Source organism: Cydia pomonella, chromosome 19 (genome assembly GCF_033807575.1).
Source record: "Cydia pomonella isolate Wapato2018A chromosome 19, ilCydPomo1, whole genome shotgun sequence".
In the NCBI taxonomy this organism is placed as follows: Eukaryota; Metazoa; Arthropoda; class Insecta; order Lepidoptera; family Tortricidae; genus Cydia; species Cydia pomonella.
Genome location: NC_084721.1, coordinates 8,772,569 through 8,787,971, shown reverse-complemented (window position 1 = coordinate 8,787,971; position 15,403 = coordinate 8,772,569). Strand labels below are relative to the sequence as shown.

Genomic DNA, 15,403 nt, shown 5'->3' with positions numbered 1-15,403 from the left:
CTTGCCGTTCTAAGACTAATGGACCCAAAGAAAGATCGACTAGCTTCGCCTAACTATGCCTGTAAATAAGCCTAAGTAAACGGAAAACTAAAACAGCGTATATCAATTGAAGTTTCTAACACTTACGTTCTCTGTTTGTTGCTATGTGCCTCTGTATGTTGGCATGTATTGAGTAACTAATATTAAGGGTGATGTGTTTGAATGAGCGTGAGTGAATTAAGGAGCCCGGACTAGTGTCGAACATTCAGAATTAATTGATCAGGTTAGGTTGACGAAGCCTTGCTGTTCATCAACATGATTGAGGCATAATATGATGGCGATATGTCAAACCAACGCGCGACTTCATATTGTCTTATATTCCACATAATGGGGAAGCATAACATGGTGAGTTTCAATTATTTAATAACAAAACATACTATTTGTACACTATGAGTACATAGAAGTCGGTTAATTAAGACGTGGCAGGTTCCGATTCCGAGTGCATTGAAAGCTATCGTATGCTATAAGCAGTTATTATTTCATAAGAAATAACTGCAATGTCTTAAAACAAATGTGTTTTTAGATTTATGTATCCCTGATTAAAAATGATTTCATTCATAATGTGCCCATGCAGTTTTAAAATGATGTATAACAACACATAGGTACTTAATAAGAAAATGGAGCTTCGTTTCAAAATAAAACAATTAATACTTTAATGTTATGCTAAATAACCGTTAACGTGAAGTTCTGAGGCGGAAGATATTTTAATAATTGTAAAAGATTAAACATTTGTTATTCACTTAATTAGCTATTTATATGATAAAAACACTCGCGCTTAAGCTTGTGCGAGAGATGCACCGTCAGTCGTGTTAGGCTCTATTATGAATAAAAATCGACTTGAGATTTCAAAATCTGAATACCGTTCCTGGAGCAGCATTTCATCGGCAAATGAGAGATAACTATTGAGAACCTGGCTGTTATCCACGACTTCGTTCGCGTGAAAATTCGTCTCGATACATTAAAAAAAAAAGTTGAAATTACTCGTTTTCTAAAGTTGTATCTTTCTAAGAAGGTTCAAATACCAGACTCAAAATACAAAATTTCGTTCTCGATATAAACTTTCATTCCCCCTTTCACCACCTTTGGGGATGAAAATTCTTGTATTCTAATAGGATCATCATCTTCCTCGCGTTGTCCCGGCATTTCGCCACGGCTCATGAATATTCATATATAGTATCAGAGCCTACAAAATAAAGAAAACCGACAGGCTCCAATCAACGTCATGTGCCTCGTCATTATTATAGGCGGTGCTATTTAATACTTTTGTATTTTATACTTATGGGTATAAATCATATGGTATGTACCTTTGACAATGCCCAGAAACTTGTCATGACGTATCCTAGGCGTATCTACGAGTATTACGGTATTGTTACGTCTAAAATACGTGATAATTAATGATAAGTAAGACATTTATTTAACTTGCCTTGTTAGTTAGAGTGGGTTCAATCTTGGAAGCTAAATTTCACCCACTTCCCGATTGGCTAAAATTGTGCATAGATATGTATATCGGATGACATTGCAATATAATGATGACATGGAGGTGCCTATCTGATGATGTACACTGGAGGTGGCCAAGGGAACTCTGTGATAAAACAACGCAAACGAATTGTGGTTGGGGTTGTTAGAATTGTCTAGATGAGTGTTGCCTGTGGAAAAAAATACAGTCAGCCAGAAAAGCTTGTACCAAAAATGTCATTTTTGCCAAAACTTATTTTAACTTAAGATACGTTACTGATTGCACCTATTCTACTGTGAAGCTGACTACCATACCTGTATAACCTACGTATTTAAGTATACTGTTAAAGTAGTTCATATGCACAAGTTTGAACTCAACTTTGTGACCAGTGAAGTGGGAAGGTAAGGGCTAGAAAGTTCACGGATAAAAATGTCCATTACAACATACTCCGAAATCAAAAGTTTGTTTGGAATCTAAAGTTTATCAAACATTTTTACCCGCGGGCCTAGCCCCACACTGCCCTGCCTAAGCTGGAGCTTACGCAGACACGAACACATAGAGCTATTGGAATAGCTCTATGTCGTTTTATTATAGGTACATAAGGGATGTTAGTGTATTCAAAAATATTATTTAAAAAAATAGCCTGATACACTTCCAAGAATGCTTCGGACTAATAATTAATATCCTTTGAAGAAACAATTTCTGTTTCGACACCAGTATATTAAAAGTATACAGTGTAGCAAAATTGCTACATATGTATCGACATCAGTCGGTTTAGTTTTGAACTTCTCCAGTGGCTAGCAGCTTGCTTGCTCAGTTCTCTTTCTGTTGTCTCTCTATGCGGTTTCATAATTCAGGCGTTGATGATTAGATGGCGCTGTATCACATTGGTCGTTTATGAGTTTGTTCTACCTTTTTGGCCTATTTTGAATGTGATTTATGGCAGGCTGAAAATAGAATGTAACTTTTGAGGGGGGGCTGATTTTGAATAGAAAATTGAAAGGTTTTCGAAAGATGGAATTGAGGTTTTTGTTTTGGAAAAAAAGTCAGAGAGAAGGATTTTCAGGAGAAGAGCGAAGTCAAGTTTGTTGATTGTTTGCCATTTTTGTGTTGTTTGAAAAGTATTGGATCATATCTGCTTAAAGTTCCACCGAAAGGGTGTGTGTGGCGTGACAGTGCTATCCTGTGTTCGTTTTAGTTAACATCGTGAACGCCAGTGTTCCCCTTTGAAACCCAGGGGCTAGCATTTCACTCAATTCTGGCCACGTGAATTCACATGCAACAACTTGTGCAATAGCGTGTGGCGTATTTGCCGCCAAGGCTCAGCGGCACGTATTTTTTGGCCCTCCTGTCGATTTCCAAATTCCGGGAGGGCTTCAACTAGACCACCAGCTGAGGACGCGGGCCCGTTTATCACGAGGCTTGCCAGGTGACATCGATTTAACCCATTCGAGATGGATTCAAGTTTTCATCGATATACAATCAACATTTTTTAAAGTTCTAACCTTTTTTTTTTTAATTCTGATTTGTCTTCTCCAAATTGTTAACCATTTATTGTGTTCTTACGCTCCTTTTTTTACTTTTGTTAAATTCCTGTAGATGTCTGCAACCCGCATTTTCCTTAAATTATTTATTTTCTAAATTCCAAAAGTGCTCCAATAGTCAAGCCATTACATTTTTGCGTGAAAGCTAGCTTTCCTTCATACACTTTTTTCAACCATCACTCCATTTCATTCGCCTCATTATTATTTTTTTTCCCTCAGCCAATTTTCACCCGACTTCTTTTTTTATTCTATATTTCAATAGCCTTTATGCGGAGAGCAGGGATCATCTTAATATTGTTTAGGATACTGTTTAAATTGTGTTCCGTGTTTTATCTATAGATTTCTCAGTCAAAATATTTGTCAAAAATATATAGGGTAAAAGGTTCGTCAATTGACAAGTGTTATATTATTTGCATAAATGTTTAAAATTAAACATATTCTGTGAAGTGACCTTGTTTTACTGCAACAGATACTAAATACATGTGTCTAAAGGGTCGGCAACGGCAACGCGCATGTAACACCTCTGGAGTTGCAGGCGTCTACAGGCTACGGTGACTGCTTACCATCAGGCGGGCCGTATGCTTGTTTGCCACCGACGTGCTATTAAAAATAAATGTTTATTTTTTATACCGTAACCTCCAAGCTTAGTAGTTAATTATTAAATTATTCCATACGTCAGTAGGAACAAATATGACACAAATGTAGGCCGTGTTGTTTCCTCGTTACATGCTGGATACCGGAGACTTTATCCGTGACGCCGTCGCCCGCTATCTTTGTGACAACTCGCGGGTGCAAACCATATGTCTGACGTGTCTATAAAACTTTAGTATCCATGTTATCATGAAATGTTTTGGCATTTTACGTGAACGTGATGGACGCTTCTCTGTGTAGGTTTTATTTTAGTCCATTTATTTGCCTCATGGTTCGATGTACTTATTATAACTCATCATCATCATGAATAGCCCTTACATATGGGATGGATAAGTTGACAAATGATTGGATGTTTTAGTAACCAAATATGCAACATTAATCAGCATTGCTTGCAGATTTTCATGAAACAGAAAAGTACCTAAATAAATAAAATATATATTACAGGACATTACTACACAAATTGGCTAAAGTCCCACAGTAAACTCAAAAAGGCTTGTGTTGTGGGTACTTAGACAACGATATATATATATATATATATATATATATATATATATATATATATATATATATATCGATTTGTAAATATATATATATATATTTACAAATTGTAAATATAAAACACCCATGCCCATGACTCAGGAAAAAATATCCATGCTCATCTTACGAATAAATGCCCTTACCAGGATTTGAACCCGGGGCCATCGGCTTCATAGGCAGGGTCACTACCCACTAGGCCAGACCGGTCGTCAAGTACCTATAGCTGAGTGAGATATATGCATATGTTCAGCAGGAAATCTTTTAAACATATAGCCGGTCAAATAACTTTGTCAATAGAAAAATGAACGAAATTCAAATTATCTTTGGGACGTTGACCCTTCGCGTCTATTTTTTTAAATATGCCTTTTTTTCTACTGACGGGAATGGTTTGACAGACTATACCTACTCATCTTATATTCAAAAAGAATATTGTATTCTGTTGTAAAAAAAAAAAAAAAAATTAATTTGTTTATTTCATATCAAAAAAACATGCATTTTTCTAACTTAACTACTAATCTTAAATTAAAAAGATTTTTTGAGTTAAGGAGTCTAGGCGTGTAGAATTAATTATACAGTACACTTTATCTTTGTATAAATTTTCATTATTTTCGCATTTTAAGCATGTGTTTCTTTATCATAGATCTAACTTGCCCACATGTAAATAGCTATTTACATACTTTTTGTACTCTTAAAACTTGAAGCAACAAAATCCCCTCGCGGTCTTTGGGCAGCCGGGCGGCTACATCCACATTAATACAACACATAGCAGTTTCAAACAATTTTGCCGTAATACCGACCTATTGGTAAAGCGTAGTCCACACGAGTGGTAGTTTGCCAAACTCAGACTACGGTCAAGATTATTGACAAGTAATACGAGAGTTCCCTTAGACCGTGTGCACGAGACCTTAGGGTCGGCCCGCTTACGCCAACCAAACTATGAGGAAAGCCGACCCATCGCTGATGTGGGTTAATTGTTTCTCAGTTTTAGTAAAAGCACACGACATTTACGTAGGTAGACTGTTTTGCAATAACTTTATACACGCGTATGGTCCGTGAAATCGCCACACGTATTTGGCTGACATCTGAGACAATATTTAAATGCAAATGGAAAATAATTATTGGATCACATCATAACGTTAGTTATTTTACTAAGATTACTAGTAATAACAATTAGGGGTCACCAATACTAGCACCTTAAAAAACAATACCTACCTACGAGTAAAAGCCAATTTCGTCTTGAACATTGCTACAGAATGACTTGCCTTTCAGCCCTAAAAGGTGTTATTGGTAGCTCGTAATGGTAAATGGCGTGAATGTAAATTTTGTAAATGACGATACGGCTGCTCAGAAATGGAAAAGCCGGCGCCCTTAAAATATTATAATAAGTAGGTATATATTTGTGCAATGGATTCACAATTGGAAATAAACCAAATGGTAAATAAACCAAAGCAAACGGCCAGATGATAAATTTATGACTTCATTTGGAGTTTCCTGATTATAGGGCCGTGGCACCAAGAAATGAACGACACCGAGACGTTGAACTTTAGGATTATAAATGGGAATTATCGGAATAATGAATTATAAATGGAAATAATTAAATCCTGATGTACTTTACGCGCTTATTAGTTTTTTTTACTAAATGTGTAACTCTTTCGCTTCTCCCCAAAAACAACGTTTGAATGTAAATCTTATTAAGATCGCGTATAAAATAGAATAATTAATGTATTGAAATAATTTTGTTTCGTATAGATTCGAGACTATTAATTAACACATAACGTTGTTTACGTTATGTGTTAATATTCTTGGACGTTACTTTTTAAACAATTTTATTTTTTAAATAATAATATGAGAAATATTATTTATATGAATCAATAGATGAACGGCGTTCACCTTTTTGCCAAATAAATAAATATTATAGGACAATTTCATACAGATCAACCACGTCCACAGAGAGCTCAATACGGCTTATGTTGTGGGTGCTACTAGACGACGATATGTATAAATACTTATTTATGTACATAGAAAACGTCCACAACTCAGGGAGAAGTATTTGTGACAAGCACAAATAAATGCCCTTACTAGAATTCGAACCTGGGACCAAATGCTCCTTAGGCAGGATCACTACCGACTAGGCTAGGAGGTGGTCAAGGCAAGGACTAGTTTTTTGAAATGATTGTTTGATTGTAAAAGGGCTGATCGTTGATTTTTGGGCAAAAGATGAAAGGATATGTTTATATGTACCACGATTATTTATTTATTTATTTATTTAAACTTTATTGCGCAAACACAACAAATAAAGTACAAATGGCGAACTTAATGCCTAAAGGCATTCTCTACCAGTCAACCATCACAGGCTAAACAGAAACAGTAGTATTTAGAGTATATTTAGTTTATCCTACTATTCATTTATGGCCGATACATGAACGAATAGAATGTACTAGTTACATCTTTTACTTGTGTTTCTAAAAATGAACAGTTTTTAATTTAGTTCATTTCATCTATACCCTGACCAACTCTCAAGTTTTAATTGGTTCATATTTTAGTAAGATATATATAAAATGAACATTTTAATTTTTAGTCGTAAGTGTCATCTTTATTTAGGCAATTTAAAATATTAGTTTCAATGAAAAGCTATCTTTCGAATACAAGAAGATCATTAAATACTCTTTATTTTTAACATATTTATTTTATATTTGAGGCTATCATTTATAATGTTCCAAATGCACATTGTTCATCTTCTGCGTATTTTGGCCTATTCTAACACTTTTTATTTTCATAAAATATTAAATAAGAATTAGACGGGTCAAAGAAGTTTAATCTAAACTCGATTATGTGACCGTAACCGGTAAAACGTCCCACTTTGTCGCTTGTCATAAGGACGCCTTGAAAGGTTATTCGTATAAAGATACAAGCCAATCTCGTCCTTCTGGCAAGCGACAAAGTAAGACATTTTTCCAGTTTCAGTCACATATGCAGAATTACAATAAAAAAAAATAAAGTTACTGTAGAATCAGACCAAAATAAATGCAGGCAGTGATTTTGATAGTCCAGCCTGTGCAAGTGTTAAGTAAACGTCTTAATTTCATAGAAGTTTGACGTTTAAAATAACACTTGCACTATCTAGACTGCCAAAATCGCCGCCAACTTATCTTGGTTTGAATCTAAACGTGTCCTAATCTATCATACAGAAAAAACAAACAAAAGTTGGGGTAGTTGCTTAGTTCTTCATTTATATAATCACTTTATTTTATAATAAATCTATGGTTAAAATAATAGAGTATAAAACAATCAAAGTGATATGATGTATATCTATATATCACTCGATTAGCGAGTTTATAAACGGTGCGATGTATGAACATAAGTAGAACTAGTTAAACAAAAGAACTTTATCTTGAACGGGCTTCTCATGTAAAAGTTTGACGTACCCGGAAGGAAAGGAATACAACACACTCAGCAGCGGGCTTGGCAGGATCACCTGAATTAGGAAACGGACTAGCAAACAACTAATCCGTTGGAAAGTTGGGCGTTCATTAGAGCTAGCTACACACACCCAACGATGCATGTGTCGAGATACTAAACAAGTTACGTACAATTTAACTTCTCAAGCAAATCTTTGAATAAAAAACCGTTATCCTTGCCAAACGTAACTTGTAAATTAATATTATTTGACCACATAAACTGTACGTATGCTTATTCGATTATCATTACCACACGTAGGTTCAGTCGAGTTCATAAATATGTATACATTTATGAACTCACTGAAATAAATATATATAGTATATATTATATACTAGTGTTTCTACTTGAAATAAAAACAAATTAAAATATTTTCTGAAAATAATTTGATTTATTCTAATACTTCTAATAGTATTTATGAACTCGATTGTGTATTGATTGTATATCGTAATCGCGTAAGGGATTCGTACAGGAGGTGCAATCACGTACTGCTCGCCCATTGAAATGGTCAAAGAAGCCTAGTCTATCTAAGATGACTATAGTCGAGAAGGTGGGACCGTTTCCAAAATAACGAGGTGGCTTAGGGGTACGAGGTCGGCGGAACATTTTCTAGGTTACTTTTCGTTCATGTTATCTCAGCTGTATCAATTCATTCAGTATAATGTCCTGAACTCAAATATATCAGATGACAAGTGCGAAGATGGTGAGGGTAGTTACTGTGACGTCATAAAGTCGGCAGTACAAACTTTTTAACTTTTTTCTTTTAAACATATCATGTGTACCTTCACAATCTTGATTTGACTCTGAACTGTAAATGGCGCCCGCAAATGAAAAGGGAGGGGGGGTTGTTTTTTCTTTTTTTTTGCAAAAATTATATGTAAACAGCCGGGTGTTTTGTGTGTTTTAATAATAGTTGCAGTTTAATATAACAGAAAATTATGCTGTTTTTCAAAATGATGTGCTTTTCTTATTTTCAGTACCCCTAGTGTAAATAAATTCGATTTCGAAACGTGACGTACGCGTTTGCGTTTAGTCTCATTTTGTATTGGATTTAGAAAGAGCGCGCCAAGCGGGACGTTTTGGAAACTCAAAATCCTATACAAAATGAGACTTAACGCAAACGCGTTCGTCACGTTATGATGTCGATCAAATTTACACTAGGGGTACTGATATATCTGTTTAATTACTTTTAGATATTATATAGAAGATATTCACAGTCATTTAGTAAAAATTGGAATAATCCATTCGGTCATTTTCAATTTAGAACAGTTCAAAGTCAACTCTGGATTGTGAAATTTTTGAACGTTTTCTAATTATTTGTTAGACCAAGTAGTGAAAATTTGTGATAATGTTTGTGATGAAACATTGGTATATTAACACATTCAGTGCCAGCGCCTGCTACGCGCTACGAGCGTTGCCGATAACATGGGAAAATGCGTATGAAGCGAAAAGCGACTACGGACTGAGCGCCCGCCTGGCGAGTTGCTGGCAGTGAAAAAAGCCCCCCTACTTTCGCGTTTATCATCTCATATATTTGTGTTCAGGACATCATACTGAATGCACAGATAGTAAATATACACATAACCGAGATGACATGAGCAATCGATTTCTAGAAGACTTTTAGAGAAAATGCCTGTCCACTAGGGACAGGGGTTCATGGTGCTAGCCGCGTTAAGTAAAGACACCGGTTCGAATCCGGCCCTTACCACTTCTTCTTTTTTCTTCGTAATTTTTTCTTTAATATGTGATATATATTTCACACACAGATCAAATTATTTGATTTGTTCCCAAAATTATGTACCTAGGTATACATTTTATCACCTCTTCTCCGGTCTATCGTTGTCTAAGTACCCTCAACACAAGCCTTATTGAGCTTACTGAGGGACTTAGTCAATTTGTGTAATAATGTCCTATAATATTTATTTATTTTAATATATATAAATATACATAATATATATAACAGTCGGTACAGTTCATTCCATTGCTGGACGCCAAGCCGTTTACATCTTCAGCATCTCCTCGTAGAGAGACGAAATACGTGTCGAGTTTTGTACCTTTGGTGGCGGTTTACTATATTTATTTTCGCAGTGGGAGGGTGGTAACATTAATTTCATGGACGTTATTATTTCACGGATTATTGTTGTTGGACCCTATTACTAAGCCTCCAACATCTGGTCGTAGTTTGACTGCCACTATAGGTAAACACAAATAATAAAAATAAAATAAAATAAAATCCTAAGGAAAAAGTAGAAAGAAAAACATGGTAGTATTACTCGTAGAAACTAGATTTCTTCGGTACACCTTGTAGATAAAATTACATTGTGCTTCATCTTGTACGGATACGCAACCTGTCCTCTTTAAGTCCGGCTTGCATTGGTCAAGTTTTTTTTTTTGACAATGTCAATCGCTCCCTTTTTACGTACGTTGAAATAGTTATATCTCACACATACTATTCGAGTCTGATTCAATTTCAAGGATAGGAGCATTTGCAACTTAAGTTAACAACACCTAAAGATGCAAACATCTTAACCCCTTTGTTTGCGTCTTAGTACAGTCATTATATCCAAAAAACCGACCCGACCCGTGAATAATCAGTTCTTGGATTTTTTTTCGTAGGTCCCTCGGGGGGGTCACACGGAGTGTAAATTCAAAAAGTAGACTGAATCAGGCTCGTATATATTCGAAAAACGGTTTTTCTTCAATAACTCGGCTATTTTTGATTTGACAGTAAAACCGTGAGGACAAAAATTGTAGGAAATTTGATTTTCTACAAGTTTGGTTCTCACAATTTTTCTTCTGGGATCGATATTTTGGAAATAAAACCTGAAAAACGCGACAAATTCAAAATATTATCATTATCTCCTATGTTCCACGTTTTACGGCATGAATGAAGAGAAAGAAAGTTGTAGAGAATCAAATTCTGAACAATTTTGGTTCCTACCTTTATTCCTCCAAAATTGATATTTTGGAAATTAAACCTGAAAAACGCGACAAATTAAAAATATTATCATTATCTCCTACATGCCGAAAAACGTGGAACATATGAGATAATGATAATATTTTGAATTTGTCGCGTTTTTCAGGTTTAATTTCCAAAATATCGATCCTAGAAGAAAAATTGTAAGGACCAAACTTGTAGAAAAACAAATTTTCTACAATTTTTGTCCTCACGGTTTTACTGTAAAATCAAAAATGCCCGAGTTATTCAAGAAAAACCTTTTTTTTTTGAAAATAAAAACATTTTTCTAATATACACAGGAGCCTGATTCGGTCTACTTTTTGAATATACACTCCCAGTGACCCCCCCGAGAGACCTACGAAAAAAAAAATTCAAGAACTGATTATTCACGGGTAGGGTCGGTTTTTTGGATATAATGACTGTACTATCTTTAACCGACGATATGTGACGTGGTACATATCTTTTCGCGTGGCATATGTTGTTTTTGAGTTGGAAATTTAATTCTATTTCATCAATTAATTAAATTTGAAATTTAAATAACATAATCGGTTGGGAGTCGACGACCTACCACTCCAAGGGTTAAATTTTAATCACTTTTTCCATTTTATATAAGGTATATAAGGTATACCGTCACCTGTTACTATGTCGTGTCAAAAAAGCCCCAGCCTGAAGTTTTGACGTTTTTTGTACGGATTTTTTAAAATTTCTCATACTCATATATTCACTAATTGAACTAATAAAAAAAAATCCTAATCACCAATTGTACTTATATTAGAGCTAACTTTAATAACTTGTGTCCGTATTTATACCGTAAGTAACATTCACTCTCTTTTTTAAATTTATTAGCCTACTTTTGACTTTCTCGGCGCCCGTTTTATTTCAGCTGTCGTTATCAAAAATCTTACCCCCAAATTCCAAATTAGGGACCAATTGTTCCTTTTCTTAATTGATAGGTCTTTCTCAAATTCTTGTTGATACTTATTAGCTTTTTTGATTGATGTATTTGAATTCTATTGGAAATGTGATTCCATTAGGCAGGAGAGCTTTCTCCGTTTGATTTTAGCTCGACGTTAGGGACGCAGAATCAGTGATCCGTAATAGCTCTCGTGATTGGATAAAGGGTTCCGCAGTGGAATTTATTGAGAGCATGGTCTGTGCAGAATTATTTTGTGAAATTCAATATGCTTGTAACGTGATGAATTTTTTGGATGCGTGCAGCTTAACTATTCAAATTGGGGCTCCACAGCACGCTATATTATTTGTAGGAAATGGAAAATGTGTAATCTTTGTTTTATGTTGTAATGTTAATTTAAATAAATTTTGTACAGTTAGTTACATTTGTTCATCGACTGCTTTACTTTTATTCAATCAGGTTAGCCTCGATTAAGGATTAGGGTAATCATTTTAATCATAGGTACTAATCGTATATGAAAATAGTAGGGATCATTGGTTTAACCACATGGTCCACTAAAAGAGAATTTTGTAAAGATTTGCTTTATAAAGCCTGGTACCAAAACACACTCTTTAGAAATTAAAGTTTTCCATCTACAGCGTTAAAGACGGGAAACCTGAATATTTATAGGTAGGTAAGTCTATGTCGAGGAATTGGCTAATAAATATTCCGATAAGAAAGAGAAAAGTGGACATCATCGATATTGATTTAATCCGCCTTCATGAAAGCCCCGCGTTACGAAACCTGACTCAGTGAATACCTAGCTTATAACAGTAACATCCAATGATTTAGCTCCTTGTTTTGTTTCTTCCGTCAAAAGAACATTGGGAAAGGTGCCAAAGTGTAAGAAAATATCGATGTCATATGTAGGTACCTACCCGAACTCTGAACATTGTAAACTATTAGAAACATGTCCATTTTGTTTAACGACTGACGGAAAATGACAATAATGAAGTGATTTCAGAAATATATAACCTGCTTCGTATATTTGTTGTACATATCATTTCGGGACTTTCAAATCAGTGATATCGAATGTATGTAAATATGATATACCTACTAACTAATAATATGTCGTTGCACTTGGGCCATGATTTAGATTAGCCATTCCTTAATGGCATTTCACCGCTCTCAAAAATCGCGAAATAAATATGTGTTGTGTTCAGTGGCGCAACTGAGCTCAACAATCAACAATTCAAGGCTTCTCAAACAATACGTGTAGCGATTGAAATAAGGAAGAATCAAATTTCAACCATAATGACGAACAGGGGTCCTCGAGGAATCTTGTGATTAGTAAATATAAGGGAGAAAAACGTACAGTCTCAGACCATCGGATGTATTGAGTGTTGTGTGTAGGCAAAGTGATAAACCTACCGTAAAAGTGAATAATCGAGACCAAGTACGGGTAGTTCGCAAACCCGTGTAGCTAGATAATACAATTCCTTGCGAGTCTGCGTGCCACCAAGAATGTAATGTCACTTTCGCAACGTTAGGACAAATAATAAGGGTAAGTGCACCATTTCGTCCCGTTTTAGTTTAAATAGGTAATAGGATTGATTATTAATACAGTCAGTCAGGGTCGAATAATGGCATATACGCACTTTGTCATGTAAAAGTTGGTGAAGTGTAAGGCCCACAGAAAACCGGGACTGAGTCAAAGGGACCAAGCTGGCATCCAGGTGCTCTTGGATGCCAGCAGTACTCCACAGGGGGTCTGACTTGCGATTTATATAGCAGAAGTCTTTGCCTCGCCGCTGTGCCTTGCCGCTTTGAATACATATTATACATATAAAAGTATACATAAATGAAATAGAAATAGGTACCAAACTTAATAGCAAATTCCATGTGTGTACCTATATTAATACAAAACTGCTTAAACTACAATAAACTCAGATACAAAGATTGCACGTAATTTCAACACATTAAAAAGATATTCAGACATATTGTAGACTAGCTGTGCCCGCGGCTCCGCCCGCGTGGAATTCGGTTTCTGTTATTAAGCGGCTATTTCGCCCCTAATTTCTCTCACTCTCCCATGGACGTGGAACTTGAAGTAAAGTTGACAGATGGATACGCTAGAGGACTATAGTCCAGATAAAATATTTTACAATTAGGTACCACTTAAACTACACTCCAAAATCAAAAGTTTTTTTTGCGCTTATTCAAAGTTTTGAAGTGATTTAAACGACATAGAGTAGTAGGTGTATATCGGACAATACAGTACCATTTTTGTATTTTTACGTGCTTGACTGTACCTATCTAAATCATGTCCATGGCAAATATCATCCAAATCGGTCCATGAAAAGGTAAGAAATATACACATAGAAATCCATACTTCCTAACATACTTTCGGATTTAGGTGTAATATTAGTTAGAAGTAAGATGAGAGAAAAGGAGAAGAGATATCAAAATCTTGAGGCCGAGCATTTGCATTTTATTTACAGTTATGTTTACGTATGCACACCCAAATATATACAAACAATTATATCTACAGTTACATACAAATAAGTAGGTATGTAAAGTATATTTACATAACATTGACATTTTACAATATTTCTTTGTACACCACATTGTAAGTCTCCCTGGCGGGTATTAGCACGAATATCTCCGTGCAGCTGGTAACGCGCAAACACGCCACGTAGAGCTGCCCGTGCGAGAAGCAACCCGTGCGCAAGTCCATGCCGGCGGCGCGCAATGTCTGCCCCTGCGACTTGTTAATGGTCATGGAAAAGCAGACGCTCAAGGATAACTGTAGGTGCTTGAAGCGGAACAGGAACTTGCTCAGGATGACGGGCATGCGCGGGATGAACACGGCTTCTCCGGCGCCGCACCCCATCAGGATCTGCGCCTCGATGAGATTTCGCTGCAGTTGCACTACTTTTAGCCGGGTTCTGTTGCATAACGTGTGCTAGGAATCCTGAAGCACTCGATGAGTTTAGGAACTCCACCGGGTATGTTGTGACGTTGCCTTCATCCAAGACAGTGTTAGAGGAATTATATACTGCATGTTCACCTTCGATTTCCGCGCATTAACTGCCGCTGCCTATTCCTTTTTTTTGCGTGAGTATGGCTCTCTCACAAACCCAAGATTTCTCACGCTGCGTCACCTGTGTCAGGTCTCCGTTCCGAATGAGGTTTTCACGGACGGAAGGAACGATTCTGCATAACGTCTCTGGTAGTCGCGGGTACGATTGAAATCACGATCGTCGCTAGTTTCGAGCGATCTCACAGATTGCGTACGATGTCTTTGGGATCGCAACGGAGACTCGCGCTGGCATGCCGTTTCAGCCGAAAGTGAAGCGGCCTGCCTGGCTAGAGCGCCACTGAGTCTCTTACCGTGGTCTTCCTCAGACTCCTGAGACCGTGCCCCTTGTAGCCTTAATGCGTTGCGAGACTTTCGCGAAAGATTTCATTTTTTCGGGAAGGCATTTAAACGCGTATAAAATGCGAGTTCTAAATCGTTTGACATTTACTCTGCAAACGTCAGAGAAAGCTGTTTTTTTTTTCAAAGTACCCACCTTCGTGGCCATCATTAAGTGCTTAAAGAAGGCTACACGTATGCGATATAATTACGATTAGGTATAATTAATGACGGAGAAAATTAATATTTTTTAAAATAATTATGCAATTATGCGCGTGTTGATTTTACCACTAATTCGTAAGTATTTAAGTAAACTCATTTTTAGTTTACTTGATTACTAAATTTTTACTCAGTTCCTCAAAAGATGGCACTGTGCAATGTGTGACAATCAATTTACTGTTAAATACAATTAAATTTGTTGATATCCGTACCCCCTCTTCTAAATTTAGAG

General features: G+C 36.1%; 2 protein-coding genes across 4 annotated transcripts in view; both read right to left on the bottom strand.

The window, feature by feature from the left end:
• The window catches only part of LOC133528630 (uncharacterized), a 318,208-nt gene that overhangs the window by 249,296 nt on the left and 53,509 nt on the right, over positions 1-15,403 (bottom strand). The gene's annotated exons all lie outside the window — the stretch shown is intronic.
• LOC133528495 (uncharacterized) lies at positions 14,137-14,427 on the bottom strand. The gene has a single exon (XM_061865883.1). It carries the CDS (start codon positions 14,425-14,427, stop codon positions 14,137-14,139), a length of 291 nt encoding a protein of 96 aa, XP_061721867.1.

Bases quoted from the DNA above. Each gene is read 5' to 3' on its own strand.
- LOC133528495 (XM_061865883.1), bottom strand. From the start codon at position 14,427: ATGGGGTGCGGCGCCGGAGAAGCCGTGTTCATCCCGCGCATGCCCGTC.